This window comes from Amblyraja radiata, chromosome 20 (genome assembly GCF_010909765.2).
Source record: "Amblyraja radiata isolate CabotCenter1 chromosome 20, sAmbRad1.1.pri, whole genome shotgun sequence".
Taxonomy (NCBI): Eukaryota; Metazoa; Chordata; class Chondrichthyes; order Rajiformes; family Rajidae; genus Amblyraja; species Amblyraja radiata.
This window is the reverse complement of record NC_045975.1, coordinates 38,860,873-38,881,326: the sequence shown is the minus strand read 5'-3', so window position 1 is coordinate 38,881,326 and position 20,454 is coordinate 38,860,873. Positions and strand designations below refer to the sequence as shown.

The 20,454-nt window shown below is 43.5% G+C and overlaps 1 protein-coding gene across 1 annotated transcript in view; it reads right to left on the bottom strand.

Annotated features, from left to right (window-relative positions):
- Positions 1 to 20,454, bottom strand: part of LOC116984420 (mucin-6-like) — a 152,895-nt gene that overhangs the window by 63,125 nt on the left and 69,316 nt on the right. Inside the window, exons 13-18 of the mRNA XM_033038572.1 lie at positions 17,669 to 17,918; positions 15,160 to 15,212; positions 9,655 to 9,764; positions 6,068 to 6,219; positions 1,835 to 1,976; positions 1,636 to 1,746 (exon numbers count right to left, since the gene is read on the bottom strand). Of these exons, the coding sequence (XP_032894463.1) occupies positions 1,636 to 1,746; positions 1,835 to 1,976; positions 6,068 to 6,219; positions 9,655 to 9,764; positions 15,160 to 15,212; positions 17,669 to 17,918 (818 nt within the window). The remainder of the gene's footprint in view (positions 1 to 1,635; positions 1,747 to 1,834; positions 1,977 to 6,067; positions 6,220 to 9,654; positions 9,765 to 15,159; positions 15,213 to 17,668; positions 17,919 to 20,454) is intronic.

Sequence of the window (20,454 nt, the reverse complement as noted above, 5' to 3'; positions counted from 1 at the left end):
TGAAACTGGAACACACAGATGAAACCCACGCCGTCACAGGGAGAACATGCAAACTTCACACACACAGTACCTAAGGTCAGAATTGAACCTAGGTCTCTGGCACAGTGAGGCAGCTGCTCTAGCAACTATGCCACTGTGCCACCCCAATGCCTGGTTGAAAGTCATGGGAAAGGGAAACGAGAGATATAGACGATAGACAGTTATCGTTTCCCTTTCCCGTGACTTTCAGTCTGAAGAAGGATCTTGACCCAAAATGTCACCCATTCCTTCTCTCCAGAGATGCTGCCCGTCCCGCTGAGTTACTCCATTTTTGCATGTTTATCTTCAGTTTAAACCAGCATCTGCAGTCCCTTCCTACTCCAAAATCAATGATATATTCTCAGGCTCGAGTCAGGTTTACGCCAGTCATGGGGTCAGGTTGTAATCGTACACACCAGTGGATCTCAAGGACAGGCACTTTTCACATAAATGTAATAGCATCTTAAGATTGACATTACTTAAGTTAATTAATTAGTCATCTAACCCAAGTTGGTGGGTTGTATATTGCAGAGAATCCTTAACTTCTTTGTTCTTAAGCTACTGTGAGCTTTCAAATATGGACTCCATTATTGAAAATCAAAACATAAACTGCATATGCTGTTAATCTGAAATAGAAACAGAAAATGCTGGGAGAATCAATGTCAGAACATTGTCAGAACCACTGAAGGGCTTTTGACCTGGAGTGTTATATCTGTTTCTCTCTGTGCAGACACAGCCTTTAGCTGCTGAATGTCTCCAGCAATTTTATATTTATTATGGTCTAACAATTGTCTGCTTTCTGTGAGTTAATTTTTTCTCACTTCAAAGTTGCAACCTGTGTCATCTGTCATAGGATATTTGATGATATGAAGATATAAAATAAAATATTTGATTAAATGAAGATATAAAATTTAACAATCCCGATATCATTTCAATCAATCAATCAATCAATCAATCAAAGACGTTATTGTCATTCAAAAATACACCAACAAATGCAAATCTGAACGAAATTTCGTTGCATCTGGCTCACCGTGCAACATAAAATAACATAACGATAAAATAGATAAAAAGATAATAGATAATAGTGGCGGCACATTATATGAAATTCAAAAGTCTGATGGCTCGGGGGTAGAAGCTGTTGCAAAACCTGGCCTTTCTGCTCTATATACTGCGATACCTTTTGCCCGAGGGCAGCAGAGTGAATAGTCCATGATGGAGATGTGTGGGGTCTTTTATAAAGCTGTTGTCCTTGGACAAGCAACGTTTGCACGCAATGTCCCGGATTGAAGGAAGAGAAATCCCGATGATTTCACCTTTGTATGCCTGAGGAAATCATGTTTATTGACTTTTGGCAGTCTTATTTAATTTCTATTATTTTAAAATTATGAAATCTTGGCCAATATTTATTTTCCACTCTGCCTCTGGAGTTCTCTGCCAGTAGTACCTTAAGGTTTAACTTACAGAGTGTTTCATCAGTGAATAATATAAAGGCTGCTACGGAAACTGGGGAAGTGAGAGCGGAGAACATGATAGCATGCAACAAATCATTTTACACTTTATGGTTACACATCTGAATTGAGATCGATTAAAGCACAATTCACAGGTTGACTTCCTTACCTCAAGGTAGATCTTGATGGACTTAGTGCAGACCACACCCTTTGTACCACAAATAATATTTTCTGTCACTATCTTGAATGAAGGCAGTCTATAATTAGCAGAACAAGCATCCTAAAAGATTTGAACACACTCGTTAATAAGCAAAAATGAAGCACAGAGAAACAATAAATTGCACTCAAGAAAAATCTTTGTCTGGTACCTGAACAAGAGTATATTCACAACTGCCATCAAATACATATTGTTTTCCATCGAAGGTAGTCACATGCCCTTCTCCATGAATCACACAGGTTGAAGGACACTTTGCATCTCCAGTGCATTCCCATTTACCTCTAAAGCAAATACTATTTAAATACAAAGTGTTAGAAATTTTAAATCCAGGTTGCATACAATTTCTCATAAAATGTCCTAATTCCTAAATATGTGAAAAAGTACAATCCCAAATTGTAAATCAATCATAAAATAAATAACACTTTATGGTTATTTAGTAAAACAGATTGGGTAAAGCTACATGTTCAACAAGGATTGGGGAAACAATTTGATTTCAAGTCACAAAGAGGGCATCAGGACAAATGAGCAATAGCCGCCTCAATAAAATTCTGCAGAAGTTCCTAAAGGAAAGTGATGGCTGAACATGGCGGTACGGTGGCGCAGCGGTAGAGTTGCTGCATGACGATGCTTGCAGCGCAGGAGACTCAGGTTCGATCCCGACTAGTACGGAGTTGGTACTTTCTCCCCGTCACCGAGTGCAGTGCAGCGTAGGTTTCCAAGGTTAATTCCCGGGATGGCGTGACTGTCATACGCTGAGAGAATGGAGCAGCTGGGCTTGTACACTCTGGAGTTTAGAAGGATGAGAGGGTATCTAATTGAAACATATAAGATTGTTAAGGGCTTGGACACACTAGAGGCAGGAAACATGTTCCCGATGTTGGGGGAGTCCAGAACCAAGGGCCACAGTTTAAGAATAAGGAGTAAGCCATTTAGAACGAAGACGAGGAAACACTTTTTCACACAGAGAGTGGTGAGTCTGTGGAATTCTCTGCCTCAGAGGGTGGTGGAGGCAGGTTCTCTGGATGCTTTCAAGAGAGAGCTGGATAGGGCTCTTAAAAATAGCAGAGTCAGGGGATATGGGGAGAAGGCAGGAACGGGGTACTGATTGGGGATGATCAGCCATGATCACATTGAATGGAGGTGCTGGCTCGAAGGGACAAATGGACTACTCCTGCACCTATTGTCTATTGTCATCGCATGGGTTTTCTCCAAGATCTTTGGTTTCCTCCAACACTCCAAAGATGCACAGGTTTGGAGGCTAATTGACTTGGTATAAGTGTAAATTGTCCCTAGTGTGTGTAGGATAGTGTTAATGTGCGGGGATCCTTGGTCGGTATGGACTCGGTGGGTCGAAGGGCTTGTTTCCATGCTGTATCTCTAAACTAAAATAAACTAAAGGTTTTGAGCAAGAATTCCAAAATGCATCCCTCAGATATGGACAACAAAATTAAATAATGGAAATATGAAATAAGCAAGAAAGCTGAATTGGTAGATGGTAGAGATCGCAAAGGTTAGTCAGAGCACAGAGGGAACAGAGAGAAGACCCTGCAGAAAATTGAAGAATAGGATGAGAGGCTTAGATTTGACCAAGAGCCAAAACAAATGAAAATCAAAGGAACTGCAGATGCACCATAATGAAACAATAGGTCATTGCGCAAGTAAGGATACAGGCAATAATTCCGATGAGGCGACAATTGTAGTGGAGTGGTTGGAGGCCAGTTGTGGAAACATTAGGTTAAGGCTGTTACAACATGCTGAATGAGGAACTGAATGAACGAATAAGTTTATTTTCCAAGTATTCACATACAAGGAATTTGCCTTGGTGCTCCGCCCACAAGTGACAACATGACATACAGTGACAGTTACGAATGACACATAAAACACTAAACATTAATTATAAAACACCATTGATCAAACATTTGAACCAAACAAAATACCAGAGCAAAAGGAGGCTACAGATTTTCGGTTGTTGAGTAGAGCTACTACTCGTGAAATAAAGCTGTTTTATGTCTGGCTGTGGCAGCTTTGACAAACCGGAGTCACCTTCCAGAGGGAAGTGATTCAAAGAGTTTGTGGCCAGGGTGAGAGGGGTCAGAAATGATCTTACCCGCTCGCTTCTTGGCCCTTGCAGTGTACAGTTCGTCAATGGAGGGAAGGTTGCAGCCAATAACCTTCTCAGCTGATCGAATGATTCGCTGCAGCCTCCTGGTGTCATGATGGTGGCTGAGCCAAACCAGACCATGATGGAGAAGGTGAGAACAGACTCTACGATGGCCGTATAGAATTGGACCATCATTGCCTGTGGCAGATTGTGTTTCCTCAGCTGCCGTAGAAAGAATCCTCAGTTGTGCCTTTTTGACTGTGGAGTCGATGGTAGCCTCCCACTTAAGGTCCTTGGAGATAATGGTTCCCAGGAACTTAAAATATTCCACAGATGTGACTGTGGTGTTGTTGATGGTGAGTGGGATGAGGGCAGGAGGAGCTCTCCTAAAGTCTACAATCAATTCCACTGTCTTAAGAGCATTGAGCTCTAGGTTGTTGCGATGGCACCAGAACATATATTTCCACTGAGGATGTACTGGACGTGATGAAGAGTCTACCTTGCAATGTTGAGGTATGTGAGAGACAGCTGGCTTTGCCCTTCTAGATGGTACAGCTGGAGGTGGCATCTGATGATAAGGATGAAGCTTTGACAAACTGTGTTGGAAGGAACTGCAGATGCTGGTTTACACCGAAGATAGACACAAAAAGCTGGAGTAACTCAGCGGGTCAGACAGCTTCTCTGGAGAAAAGGAATAGGTGATGTTTCGGGTTGAGCATTCTTCAGACTGAGAGTCAGGGGAAAGGGAAACGAGAGATATAGACTGTGATATAGAGAGATTTATGGAACAAATGAAAGAAAATAAGCTATCGTTAGCTGCTAGGTGAAAACGAGTTGACAAGTTGTTGTTCGGTGGTGCAGACTGTTGGATAACAGCTACAGCTCAGGTGGTTCATGGGCATGGCAATGTAGTGAGCTGCGATTGATTTCCTCAGTTTTCAGAACAGCGGGGAAATTTTCTTGCAGCGTTGATGTGCCTTTCACGGAATGGCATGGATATAGGTAAGAATGGAGCTGAGCGTGAATTGTATTACTCACAAATCTCCAACATGGACTTCCAGACACAGTAATTTTGTGGTCAATGGAGTTCAACAGGATATACCTGGTGAGGGCAGGCATACCTTGATGCTATTCACTATCAAGGAAACATAGTGAACCTTGCTTGATGCCAAAAGCCTTTGCCAGCCGTATTGCTGCCTGGAGGTAAACTGAAGTGGTGACGAGGTTATGTACAGACTACCTCTCAGTGGGTGAAGCGTAAATGCTCAAGGCAATATGCTGGACTGCGACTGCACTCCTTTAGGACCTTCCACCTTCCTCCTTCCCCTCCCTTACCTCCACCTGTTGCAGTGTCTTTGTGATTGCCAGATTGTATGCTTGGCCACAAAATATCCAGGTTGTGAAATCAGTTTGCTTGGACCGTCACTACCATCCTCCTCGTCACCTTGTGATTACAATGTGATCATTACCTCAAGCATGACCCAGGATGATCAACTGAAGAGTAGACAAAGTCTATCTTCTCAAGAAGCCACCTGCCATCTGGCGCAGCAACATAACATGGGTGGCAATTCGGAGTGCCTCAGGATGAACTGGCCAGTTTCATGGATCTACGTTTTTTTGTCCATAGAGGTTATAAGCAATCCCACTGATCCAGAAATGACTGACTTTCCTTAATGGTGAGTTGCTCCAGAGGTGAAGCAGTAACGTTGGTGGTAAGTGGTCTGACCATGTGAAACTATTACAGTCACCCGACCATCTAGACTTGGCTTCTGATGATGTTTTGGCCTTGACAGTTCAGATCAGAACAGCGTCTGCGAGAAAGTGCCCAGTGAAGGACTACTCTTGGTAAGTGTGGGGTCAGCTACCTTGCACAGTCCATCATCACCATGAAATTCAGGACCTCTGGTGTTGGTTCTTAACACCCAGGCACAAGTTGTCGCTGGGTGAGTGCAGTCCAGACTCAACAGAAATTGCTCATAGCCAAGGCATAAATTTCATACACAAAATGGAAGCCATCCATATGTGCTTCCTGCTGCATGCGTTACACATATATCTGTCCATTCAGGGGGAAGCACAGCACACACCACAAAGTGTACTAAAAGGCAGTGGCCCACTGCAGCCTCATAAGCCTATAAACAACAGTTGAGATCTATAACATTATAAGACTATATACCGCAATTAATTCTAAAGCCTACGTTAAATAAAGTTCTCTGTGGTTCAAGGAATTCATTCATATGCAAAGGCAATTCATACATATTCAGTATACAATTTACTGATCCTTACCATTTCTGGCATTCTTTTACTATAGTCGCTTCGGGACGATAAAACACGCCACAGAATTCACACGGACAGTCCTCAAGAAAGACACATTGATCTTTCTCATTCAACAACATTCCTGGTGGGCACATACAGCCAGAAACACACTTGGCTTCTAGCTAAAACAGAAGAGAAGTGAAAATTAGAATTCTGCTTGCAAAATTCAAAGCTGGTAAAAAAATTAGAAAACTAATGAATGACGGTTGGGATAATTAGAAAATTATAATAAATCTTATATTTTTATTCTGACCAGTGGAGGTAAATTACAAAGATTAGTAAATGGGATTGTAAATGATAGAGAAATATAGAACAGCAGACCACGTAAATGCAAGGATTTCAAAAATGTAATAAAGGATTAATGAAAACACCAATACGTGACATGGCAATGCTCAGATCAGTATGACGTAGAGAAAGAAAATCAGCTGCAAAAAAACAAAGCACTGGATTAATTCAGCAGGGCAGGCAATGTCCATGGAGGGAATGAACAGATGATAATTTAGGTCAGAAGCCTTCTTCAGGGGGGGAAAAAGCTGGAAAACCCCCTTCAACTCATGATGAAGCAGACGTGTGAGTGCTGGGAAGGTGCATGAATGGTGCACAAACACACATCGAGTCATAGAATCATGAAGCATGGAAACAGGCCCTTCAGTCCAACTTGACCATGCCAGATAAAATGATCCATCTACACACCCACCTGCCTGCATTTGGCCCATATCCTTCTAAACCTGGCCTATCCATGTACCTGTCCAAATTTGTTTTCATCTTTGTGATAGTAGCTCTTTCAACTGCCTAACCTGAAGGAACTATGAACACACTCCTAGATCCGTCTGCTCAACAACACTCCCCAGAACCCAGCCATTCACTGTGTAGGTTCTGTCCTGATTTGACTTATTAAATTGCAACAACCCGCACTTATCTGTATTAAACTCTATTAACTATTCCTCAGCCCACTTACACAACCGATTAAGATCCTGCTGCAATTTTTGATACCCGTCTTTGGTATTAATGATGCCATCCACTTTCATGTCATCTGCAAACTTGCAAATTATGCTTTACACATTCCCTTCGAAATCGTTGATATAAACCACAAACAGCAAAAGGCCCAGCACTGCTCCCTGAGGCATACAGTTAGTTACAGGCCTCCAATCCGAAACAATCTTTCACCATCACCCTCTGCTTCCAATTCTCCAACATGTTTTATTCCTTAAAGCCAATTACAGTATTTATCTAATCGGCTAGCTGGTGAATCTGTGGAATTCTTTGCAGCAAATCCCAGACTCCAGCACTGACTGCCGGAGCTCTCCGCATCCCTGTAATGTCTCCCCGATGTGAATCCCTCTGATCCCATGGTACTAGGTCCTTCCAGCCCATTCCCTGGCAAACACCTTAATTCTCCATGTTGGTTAGGCTGTTGTACATGGGGGGCCGTATAGAGTTGTAATGCGAAGAGCAAGTATCTTCTTCTTTGGCAGTCCCTCGAGATTGAGAGTGACCTGCCTCACTCCTGTGTCGTGGGTTCTGAGATCACTAAATTTGGCTTGGTGGGAATGGCAGATGGAGCATGAGGTGGGCGGCAGATTAGGGTGGGTAGTTTGTGAAGTGGTTCAATTCCCTCCTTCACTTGAACAGGATCTGTCCGTGCTCCCGGTACAGTTAGCTCACAAAAAAGGACGTTCTCTCTGACGTACTCCTGAAAAACCAAGTGCTAACAGTTCCACTTGGAGTACCGCTAAAAGTGCACATTTCCAGTTCACTTAGCATACCATCAGGACTCTGCAGACAAATGCAGGATGCACCTCTTTCAGGGACACTATAAGGCCAGGCAACCATGGGGCAGGTCCGTCACCAACTTCTGCAACCTTGATGGATGTTCACATGGCACTGCACCCTTGAAAACATCTTCGTGAGGTGCTACATCAAGAAGGTGGCTTCCATCATCAAAGATCCCACTATCCAGGCCATGCTCTCTTCTCACTGTGAGTTGGACTGGAGGAGTTGAAACCTGAGTTCCACACCACCAGAACTAATTGTGGTTTGTACTAATGACTTTTTTCCTGCACAATCTTTTCTCTTTTTACTGTTTTGCAGAATTAATGTCCAATTGATGTTTTTGTGTGTTTTCAGAGTCTATGTGCCTGTGATGCTGCTACAAGCAAAATTGTACCTCGCTGCATTTGTTGACTTGACTTAAATAAACTTCATCTGATGCTGGTTCCTCTATGGGTCAATCTTGGAGAGACTGATGATAGTTACTAAAGGTTGTTCACAGTTTGCCATCCTATTGCCTGCAGAAGGTGAACCCCAGCCCACCAGATGGAGCCAATACAGGGCTAGCTCTGTCGAGCATCCTGACCAAATTGGCATAATTGGGCCCCATCAGCAAATGAAGGTGTATGAAGGAATTGCAGATGCTGGTTTACACCAAAGGTAGACAAGGTGCTGGAGTAACTCAGCAGGACAGGCGGCATCTCTGGGGAGAAAGAATGGATGACATTTCAGTCTGAAGAAGGGTTCCGACCCAAAACGTCACCCAGCAAATGAAAGTGACCGTGAGTATTTAAGGCAAAAAGGTTTGAGGAAGAATTGATTTTGGTATTGATACATTACTGTCATGTGTACCCAGAAACTGTAAAAAACTTAGCTATCCAGTCAAATCATACTCGACATGAGTGCTGTCAAGCCATACACAAGTACAAAAGGGATCGCAAAGATAAAAACACCAGAAACTGTAAACTCAAAAATCATCCAAACAGATTTTATGATCAGCTCATCTGCCGACTTATACACAGGTTCATTGGTTCTGGGATGATTTCTGTTTTACTGGTGAATTAGCACAGGACAGAGCTGCCACCATTTTTTTTTAATGGACCTTGATCCAAATTACATCAAAACATCCAATGCTCATACATTGCTAATGAACCCATGACACTCCTTCCTAACAGGCAGGATAGGTTACCCTTTCCCCGATGTAGAATTGCACCCACAAGCTTGGATAGCAGTTTCAGCTGTGTTTGAGGAGGAATATGGACAAGGAGGGCAAGTAAGCAGGTGGTGCATACTTTCACAGCTAAAATACAGTCTTGTTGGAACTGAAGAATTGGAATGGGCCAGACCAGGACTTTGATCTCAGGAATGGACCACCACAAAATCAGGGTCAGGGACACCTGCATTTTTGTCTTTTACTACTTAATTGGTCTACAATGCAGCCTCATCATTTTTATCGTTCAGTTAGTTAGTTTAGTTTATTGTCACGTGTACCGAGTTACAGTGAAAAACTTTTGTTGTGTGCTATCCAGTCAGCAGAAAGACAATAGGTGATTACAATCGAGCCATTTACAGTGCATAGATACATGATAAGGGGATAACGTTTAGTGCAAGGTAAAGCCAGCAAAGTCCAATCAAGGATAAGTTTGTGCATCACTAAAGAGCTGTAAAAGTTCTGCTCTGGAAATTATTGGCATTACCTGCGTGTAAAATATGAAGCAAAAAATCAATGGAACATTTTGTATATTTCTCAGATTAAGATTTGTAGTTCTGAGCTTTTTAGTACTCACAAAAGGTGTATCTGTAGCATGCATCTGACAGGTCGGTGCAAAAGCTGCTCGATATTCAAACTTCTTCGCATGTGCACAATCAAAGTACATTTTAGGAGGGTCACACATGACTAAAAAAAAAGAATAACTCTTTATTACTTAAACATACATCAAATAACTCTTGCAGCAAATTCAATTAAATGGGAGGGGATAGACACAAAATGCTGGAGTAACTCAGCGGGTCAGGCAGCATCTCTGGAGAGAAGGAATGTGACGTTTCGGGTCGAGATCTTTCTTCAGATGTCGGGGAGGGGGCGGGACAAAGGTAGAATGTAGTAGGAGACAGTAAGACTAGTGGGAGAACAGGGAAGGTGGAGGGGATAGAAAGAGAAAGCAAGTGCTATCTGAAGTTAGACGTCAATGTTCATACCGCTGGGGTGTAAACTACCCAAGTGAAATATAAGGTGCTGTTCCTCCAATTAGCGCTGGGCCTCACTCTGACAATGCTGGAGGCCCAGGACAGAAAGGTCAGATTGGGAATGGGAGGGGGAGTTGAGGTGCTGAGCCACCGGGAGATCAGGTAGGTCAAAACGGACTGAGCGGAAGTGTTCAGCGAAATTATCGCCGAGCCGGCGCTTGGTCTCGCCGATATAGAGAATTTGATACCTGGAACAGCGGATACAGTAGATGAGGTTGGAGGAGGTGCAAGTGAACCTCTGCCTCACCTGGAAAGACTGTTTGGGTCCATGGATGGAGTCGAGGGGAGAGGTAAAGGGACAGGTGTTGCAAAGGGGTGGTTTGGGGGGGGGGAAGGGACGAGTTGACCAGGGAGTTTTGGAGGGAAAGGTCTCAGCGGAAAGCAGAAAGGGGTGGAAATGGGAAGATGTGGCCAGTAGTGGGATCCCGTTGGAGGTGGCGAAAATGTTGGAGGATTATATATGCTGTATGCGATGACTGATGGCGTGGAAGGTGAGGACAAGGGGGACGCTGTTCTTGTTACAAAAGGGGGGATGGGGAGGAAGAACAAAGCTGTGGGATAGCGAGGAGACACTAGTGAGAGCCTCATCTATAATGGAAGAGGGGAACCCCAGTTTCCTAAACAATGAGAATATCTTTTTTACCAGGGATTTTCCCTTCCCACCCAAACCACCCCTTCCCCAGGTACTTTCCCCTGCAACCGCAGGAGATGCAACACCTGTCCCTTTACCTCCCCTCTCGACTCCATCCAAGGGCCCCAAACAGGTTCACTTGCACCTCCTCCAACCTCATCTACTGTATCCGCTGTTCCAGATGTCAACTTCGCTATATCGGCAAGACCAAGCACAGGCTCGGGGATAGTTTCGCTGAACACCTCTGCTCAGTCTGTCTTAACCTACTGGATCTCCCGGTGGCTCAGAACTTCAACTACCCCTCCCATTCCCAATCTGACCTTCCTGTCCAGGGCCTCCTCCATTGTCAGAGTGAGGCCCAGCACAAATTGGAGGAACAGCACCTCACAGTTTATACCACTGTGGTATGAACATTGACTTCTCTAACTTCAGATAGCCCTTGCTTTCCCTCTCTATCCGCTCCCCCTTCCCAGTTCTCCCACTAGTCTTACTGTCTCCGACTACACTCTATCTTTGTCCCGCCCCCTCCCCTGACATCAGTCTGAAAAAGGGTCTCGACCCAAAATGTCACCCATTCCTTCTCTCCAGAGATGCTGCCTGACCCGCTGATTTACTCCAGCATTTTGCGTCCACCTTCGATTTAAACCATCATCTGCAGTTCTTTCCTACACATCTGCAGTTCCTGCCTACACACTGCTTATCTGGAGTCAGACTTATCAGCTGAAGCACTATTTGAACTTTGCTGAACATGAGCAGCAGGAAGAATCCCCAGTGCTAACCAAAAACTACGGTCAGACTCATTGCAGATAGATTCCCACTGGCAGTTACATAGTCATACAGCATGGGAACATGGATATGGTCTACCATGTGAAGGCCAGCTCTCTGACACCTCCTCATATCTATTCCTTCACCATGACCTCATTGATGAACACCAGGCCACCATTTACCAGACAGTCTTATGCCCCTGTCCCACTTAGGAAACCTGAACGGAAACCTCTGGAGAATTTGCGCCCCACCCATGGTTTCCGTGCGGTTCGCGGAGGTTCCCGGAGGTTTTTGTCAGTCTCCCTACCTGCTTCCACTACCTGCAACCTCCGGCAAACTCCAGGAACCGCACGGAAACCTTAGGTGGGGCGCAAAGTCTCCAGAGGTTTCCGTTCAGGTTTCCTAAGTGGGACAGGGGCATTTACTGATCTCATCACCTCTGGCAATCGCCTTTCCACAGCCTCCGGCCTTCTAATTCCCCGACTCTATACTGCCTGCTTCTATTTTCATCTCAAAAGCCACTGCCAGGGCTGTCTTGCAGCCACATTGTTTCTGCCTGCTACAGCCCCACCAAACATATTTCCAAATAGCTGGATTCTATCTTTTCCGCCCTTGTCCAGTCCCTTCCGACCTACATCCTATACACTCACACTCTCTTCAACACTTCAAAAGTTTTCAATTCCTAAGTCCCCATTGACTATCTTTACCATGGATATCTGATCATTTTACATTTCCATTCATATAACCATATAACAATTACAGCACAGAAACAGGCCATCTCGGCCTTTCATGTCCGTGCCGAACACTTATTTTCACCTCGTCCCATCTACCTGCACTCAGACCATAACCCTCCATTCCTTTCCCATCCATATACCTATCCAATTTATTTTTAAATGATAAAATCGAACCTGCCTCCACCACTTCCACTGGAAGCTCATTCCACACAGCTACCACTCTCTGAGTAAAGAAGTTCCCCCTCGTATTTCCCCTAAACTTCTGTTCCTTAATTCTCAAGTCATGTCCTCTTGTTTGAATGTTCCCTACTCTCAATGGGAAAAGCTTATCCACGTCAACTCTGTCTATCCCTCTCATCATTTTAAAGACCTCTATCAAGTTTCCCCTTAACCTGCTGCGCTCCAAAGAATAAAGACCTAACTTGTTCAACCTTTCTCTATAACTTAGTTGCTGAAACCCAGGCAACATTCTAGTAAATCTCCTCTGTACTCTCTCTATTTTGATGACATCCTTCCTATAATTAGGCGACCAAAATTGTACACCATACTCCAGAATTGGCCTCACCAATGCCTTGTACAATTTTAACATTACATCCCAACTTCTATACTCAATGCTCTGATTTATAAAGGCCAGCACACCAAAAGCTTTCTTTACCACCCTATCGACATGAGATTCCACCTTCAGGAAACTATGCACAGTTATTCCTAGATCCCTCTGTTCAACTGCATTCCTCAATTCGCTACCATTTACCATGTACGTCCTATTTTGATTTGTCCTGCCAAGATGTATCACCTCACACTTATCAACATTAAACTCCATCTGCCATCTTTCAGCCCACTCTTCCAAATGGCCTAAATCTCTCTGTAGACTTTGAAAATTTACTTCATTATTCACAACACCACCTATCTTAGTATCATCTACATACTGACTAATCCAATTTACCACACCATCATCCAGATCATTGATGTATATGACAAACAACAGCGGACCCAACACAGATCCCTGAGGCACCCCACTAGTCACCGGCCTCCAACCTGACAAACAGCCATCCACCATTACTCTCTGGCATTTCCCATTCAGCCACTGTTGAATCCATCTTGGTACTCCACCATTAATACCCAACAATTGAACCTTTTAACCAACCTACCATGAGGAACCTTGTCAAAGGCCTTACTGAAGTCCATATAGACAACATCCACTGCTTTACCCTCATCAATTTCCCGAGTAACCTCTTCAAAAAATTCAAGAAGATTAGTTAAACATGACCTTCCAGGCACAAATCCATGTTGACTGTTCCTAATCAGACCCTGTTCGTCCAGATGCTTATATATATATTATCTCGAAGTATCCTTTCCATTAATTTGCCCACCACTGACATCAAACTAACAGGTCTATAATTGCTAGGTTTACTCTTAGAACTCTTTTTTAAACAATGGAACAATATGCGCAGTATGCCAATCCTCCGGCACTATTCCCGTTTCTTCCTTGAACAGAGCCCCGATGAGTTTCTCTCTCCTAGCACTCTCCTCCACCTGGCAGAACATTCCCTCACCCTCAACAACTTTCCATTTGACTCCTCTCACTTTCTTCAAGTTAATGAGCACTCGCATGCTCCCTAGCTATGCCTGCCTTTTTGTTGGTTAATCAAAAAATCCATGATCCAAAGGTACACTGGCATTATCCCCCAACTCCCTCTCCACTACATTGACAACTGCAGCAGGGCTGCCTTCCGCATCAATGCAACCTTTACCTAAAACTGCTATCCTGCTCTCAAATGCACTTGGACTGTCTCTGACACGTCATACCCTTTCTCTATCTCGCTGTCTCCACCACAGGGGACAAACTATTGACTGACATCTACCATAAATGCACTGACTCCCACTATTATCTGTACTGCACTGCCTCCCACCTTGCCTCCAGCAAGGACGTGTTCCCTTCTCTCAAATTCTACTTTTTGTTTCCTTTTCCTCTCTGGCCTTTATCCACCCATCTGCCAATCCAACCCCCCTCGCCTGTATCCACCTATCACCCGGGCTTTGTCCCATCCCCACCACTTTCAGCTTTCTTCCCCCAACTATAATCAGTTTGAAGAACAGTCCCAGCCTGGAATGCCGCCTATCCATGTGCTTCAGAAATGCTGCCTGATCTGCTGAGTTACTCCAACAAGTTGTCTTTATAGCAAAACAGAGCTGGCTTCAGCACATGAATAAAGGGCCTGCCCCACTGTACGAGGTAATTCAAGAGTTCTCCCGCATTTTCCCCTGATTTGAACTCGGAGAAGTTCCGTAGCAGGTCCGTAGGAGTTTGTGGATGTCTGGTAGCGGCTCGTACGAGTAACGGTAGGTACTCAGGAAATCCGGTAAACTCGTGAAGTTTTTTCAACACTGTGAAAAATGTCCACGAGTAAAAAAAATACTCGTGATGAAAAAAATGTTTACTTTTTACTCGTACGAGCCGCTACGAGACAGCCACGAACGCATAAAGGCCCGCTACGGACATTCTTCGAGTTTGAATCAGGGGAAAACTCAGAAGAACTCTTGAATTACCTTGTACAGTGGGACAGGCCCTTAACACCACCACTCTTTAGTCAGTTCAACACTTCCAGCTCAGTCCCCTCAAACCTGTCACTAATTAAAAAGATGTCTATAACTAGCTCATACTGGAGTGGGTGGAGGTGTTTTAGCTAAGTTTCTATGTGCTTTACACAGTGCATTAGCTGGTTTACCTAAAGTCCACACAATCAGCATGGCACATAAAACTGATGTTACCAATTGTTTGCAACACACCTAAGGTGTAAATCCGGTGAACCATGCTGTCATCATACCATTGCCATTCTGATCAGAAAAAACATCCACACCGCGGGAAAAAAGATCCGCCTCCTACTACTTTATCGAAGAATTTAAGAAAGGTTTCTTACCTTCAGGAACAAGTGAACGAATAGAACAATCAAGTTTCCCATTCTTACAAAAGCTGGAATGAGAAATAAGATTACAGAAGTAAATCTTTAGCAGTTGTAAAAACGTTGCCCTCCCGATTGGAACCAACTTTAGTTTTAACTTTATTTGTACATATTTATCAAGGGAAATAGTGCTAAGAACAACTTACCCTTTCCAAATCCCAAATGCATTTAATTACAAACCACATAAGATCCTGTTTGGCTCCTAGCTTGCTCTTTCGTTTCTGTTGTGGAGTCGAAGCAAATGCTGTGGTTTACTGGATGTGTAATTTGTTATAAGAACCAGTGGATAAGGTGCAAAGGTATTTCTGCTAATGGCTCATAAGATCATAAAGTCACAAGTGATAGGAGCAGAATTAGGCCATTCGGCCCATCATCTACTCCGCCATTCAATCATGGCTGATCTATCTCTCCCTCCTAACTCCGTTCTCTTGCCTTCTCCCCATAACCTTTGACACCTGTACCAATCAAGAATGTATCTATCTCTGCCTTAAAAATATCCATTGACTTGGCCTCCACAGCCTTCTGTGGCAATTAATTTGACATTCTCATCCAAACCAGCGGTATAGATGACAAACAGCAATGGGCCCAGCACCAAATCTTAAGGAACACCAGTCTGAATAACATACTTCTACCACCCCAATTCTGTGTCCAGTAAGCTTCATCTCCTCAGATCTCTTTCGATCTAATGTTCCAGAGCTGCCTGGCTTGGTGTTGAGCTTCTTGAGAATTGTTGGCAATGCATTCATTCAGGCAAATAGAGGAAGCCCCGTCACACTCCTGCCTTGAGTTGTAGTTGATAGAAAGAATGTGGGGTGTCAGGAGGTGAGTTGCTCACTGCATCTGGCCCGCTGTTGCAGCCTTGGTATCTATATGAGCTTCTGTCAATAATAACCCCCAGAATGTTGATGGTGGGAGACCTGGCGAAATGAATTCCTTGAATGTTAAGGTTAGACACGGAGCCTTTCTCATGTAAACTGTCGCTACCATTGGAGAAGGGGAGTTTATGGTCGTGTGTGAGAGTCATCTCTCCGCTACCATCGGGCAGAAGGTACAGGAGCCTGAAATCTGGTACATCCAGGTTCAGGAACAGCTACTTCCCCACAGCCATCAGGCTATTAAACTTGCCAACAAACAGACTCTGAACTGTAACAGCCTATTCCACTTGATCTGCTTATTTATGTGTATATTGAACTGAACCGTTCTGTATTTTAGCTTACAATATTCTGTTGTGCTGCAGCAAGCAAGGATTTCATTGTCCTATCTGGGACACATGACAATAAACTCGCTTGACTTGACGACTTGAATAAGTCGTAGGGCAAAATGAAAAAAAGGAGTGAATGATACTGGGGGCTGGCATGGGCCCAAAGAGCTGATTGGCACCCTTTTATGCAATGATGACACTGCTAGACATCTTCAATCAATTTGCTGATGACCAAATATAAACAGATTATGCAGCTATTAGCCAGATTCAACCTGGTTTTTGTGACATACATACCTGGGCAGTTTCCACAGTAATTCCATTAATACACTGCCAAATACTGGGACTGCTTTGCTAGAGGTGCATTTGATTCTAGAACACAGGCCTTCAATCTTTGTTCTTGACCAATTCTTGACACCACACAGGATGAACCACATTGTTTGAAGTTTGATCTCAGGAAGAAGCCCAGAACGATTATCCAGCGCTTGTGACGGCTGCAAATACTTGTCTTCAGCATTCATGTAGCAGATGGGCAGTTCCTTAGAGATTCCACCAAACATTGATTTTTAATTTGTTGAAGACCATTTTAGTGACTAGTTATGGCAGAATTACAGTTATACCTGACCCACTGTTTGGCAGACTCTTTAGCCCTGTAGCGTATGCTGACTTCATCATGAAGTGCGCATATAGTCCTGCATTACAACTTCGCCAGGTTTCCTCTCAATCTTTGCATCACCAGTGCAGCTCCTGATATCTCAATCTGCCCTTCTTTTTGCACCAGTGCAGATATGCTCCTGCAGCTCCAGAGAACATATGTTGTGGCTCTGGGAGCATATACACTGACTGAATAATTACCCTTGCCAGTTCCAACCCAGTCAAACATATTGCAGCTCCCCAGAGATTCTTCATGTTGAACATCACACAGAGAATAGCACAGCACAGGAACAGGCCCTTCAGCCCACGACGTATGTGATGATCATGCTGCCTACTTAAACTAAGCTCTCTTCCATCTCCTGCATATTAATTTGCCTGTCGGAAACCCTATTAATATTTTGCATATCTTTCATTAATTTGTTCTATATCTCTCTACGTCACGGTCTATATCCCTCGTTTCCCTTTCCCCTGACTCAGTCTGAAGAAGGGTCTTGACCCGAAATGTTACCCATTCCTTCTCTCCAGAGATGATGCCAGCATTTTGTGTCTATCTTCAAAAAAAAAATCACAGCCCTGTCTCATCACAAGTAAATTTCATGCTATCATTTAACTCACCAAATGTGATCCAAAATGTCAGTACTCTTGCCAGGGGGTATCACAGCTCCATCAGGCAGAAAGCATGGGCAGCTTGATTCAGTGACACACATGTTGTTATCATCGAGGAAGGTGCCTGGTGGGCAAATGCATCCATCCACTGGAACTCCAATCTTAGTGCATTCAAGGCTTGGATTAGACAGTGAGAAGCAGGTGCGGTTACACGCCTTGCAATCATAATCAAAAACATGATCACTGTGGCAAGTGACTCCTGGAAGCAAAACATTAAGCCCAGTTACAGATAAGACACAATCTTTCTGCGTTTGTGACATGGTAAATGTTGCCATTATTTCAACTGTATCATTCAAGTTAATAAAAGTAAATAAATAGATGGGTTTCCACTTTCCAGCTCATTTGCTGTGCAGCCATTATAAATCTCCAAGCAACGTGCAGTAGTTGACTGTAAATGTTTGTGGACTTTGCTCGCATAGACAATACTTTTTAATAAATACAGATAGTTCTTGCAACACGGGATTCTGTAGTGCTTATTGGATGTAACGTGATCGATGAATTAGGGAACACTCTTTGCATTACATAGGCAAAGATTGGTTATTATGCGATTTCAATCGGGATCCAGTTCAAAGTTACTTGGGAAATTGACAAGAGAAAAATCTGTTTTGGGAGGGAAAATGTGCAGAAAAAAGGTTTCTATGTAACTGTCCCACAGTAATCAACAATCGCCTCTATTGACCCGTGAGCAATGATACTCCATCAAACAATATAACTTAGAACCTTGGATTAAGAAGGAACTGCAGATGCTGGAGAATCGAAGGTAGACAAAAATGCTGGAGAAACTTAGCAGGTGAGGCAGCATCTATGAAGCAAAGGAATGCTGCCTCACCCGCTGAGTTTCTCCAGCATTTTTGTCTAACTTAGTATTAGTATCTTTAGTTTGTAGTATCAAAAATACACAAACCTATGAAAAAGATCTTCATTTTTGAAAATTACGTGGGAAAATAACTCTGAAACTCTGCCCGCCAACTAAGAAGGCATTGTACAAGGAGGGGCATTTTGTGAGCTGCAGAACAGGTCAGGATTAAATATGTAGGGAGGAACTGCAGATGCTGGTTTAAACCAAAGACACAAAAGGCTGAAGTAACTCAACGGATCAGGTAAAAATGAATAGATGACGTTTCGGATCAAGATCCTTCATAAGGAAATATGCGGTGGAGTGTGTTCCCGCCAAAACTATCTGAGTGCTCCCTAATCAGAAGCCTTGGATGAACAAGGAGGTTCACAATATACTGAGGACCAGATCTTGGGTATTGAAACGTCACCCATCCTTTTTCTCCAGAAATGCTGCCTGACCCATTGAGTTAATCCAGCACTTTGTGTCTATCTCCAGAATTCCCACCATTGACTCCATTTACACTTCACATAGCTGCTGTCTGGCAGAAAGTGTGCTGGCTTGAAAGTGCACACCACCAGACTCAGGAACAGCTTCTTCTCCTCTGTTATCTGGTTTTTTAACAGTCCTTCCATAAGCTGTCCGATTCACCTCTACTCCATTGTGAACATTTAACTTTCTCAATGGAACTGGTGCGCTACAATGTTGAGAATTATATTCTGCACTCTGTATCTTCCACTTTGCTCAACCTATTGTCATTGAGCTTGACTTGATTGTATTTATGTGTAGTAAAAGCTTAATAATACGATAATACAATAAGACAATAATAACTATAAACCTGAACCTTTTTTAGGGACACAACTATAGCGTTATAGCAGAAGTGCCTGCACCTTAAGAATTCCAACCAAAGCAATATACCAAAACATGCAACCAAATGTTAGCAGCATCAACAAACAGTGTAAACGTGAAAGCTAAAACCATATCAGAGTCTTCCCGACATTTCCTAGTAATTGGAGTTCGATTGCTGGAACTTTAAGGGCGGCATGGTGGCGCAGCGTAGAGTTGCTGCCTTACAGTGCTTGCAGCGTTGGAAACCCGGGTTCGATCCCGACTATGGGTGCTGTCCGTATGGAGTTTGTACATTCTCCCCGTGACCTGCGTGAGTTTTCTCCAAGATCTTCAGTTTCCTCCCACACTCCAAAGACGTACATGTATGTACAGTAGGTTAATTGGCTTGGTAAATGTATAAATTGTCCCTAGTGCGTGTAGGATAGTGTTAATACGCGGGGATCGCTGGTCGGTGCGGACTCGCTGTATTTCTAAACTAAACTAAATCCAGTGCGGTTTAGAATCAATTTCAAGCTCCTCCTATATGTATACAAAGCTCTTAAAGGGCTTGCCCCTACCTACATCCAAAATCTGCTAACCCACTATTCTACCTCCAGATGCCTCAGGTTGGCCGACTTGGGGCTACTGACTATCCCGCGGTCCAGGTTTAAGCTCAGGGGCGACCGTGCTTTTGCTGTTGCAGCACCTAGACTGTAGAACAGCACCCCTTCTCACCAGAACTGCCCCCTCCATCGACTCCTTTAAGTCTAGACTTAAAACTTATTTCTACACACAAGTGTTTCTTGAGGTCCTCTGAGGGAGCACTGTATGTGTGTATTTATGTATGTATTGTTAGAACTATGCACCATTGTATGTAGCACGTTAGTATCTGCACTGATGTAAAGCACTTTGGTCAACAAGAGTTGTTTTTAAATGTGCTATAGAAATAAAATTGACTTGACTTGACTAAACTCCAATGTGGAACAAAAAAATGAATGCACTATATAGATTCATTAAGAAATTTCAGCACACTTCATACATGCAATACTTACTGCATTCTTCCACAACTTCT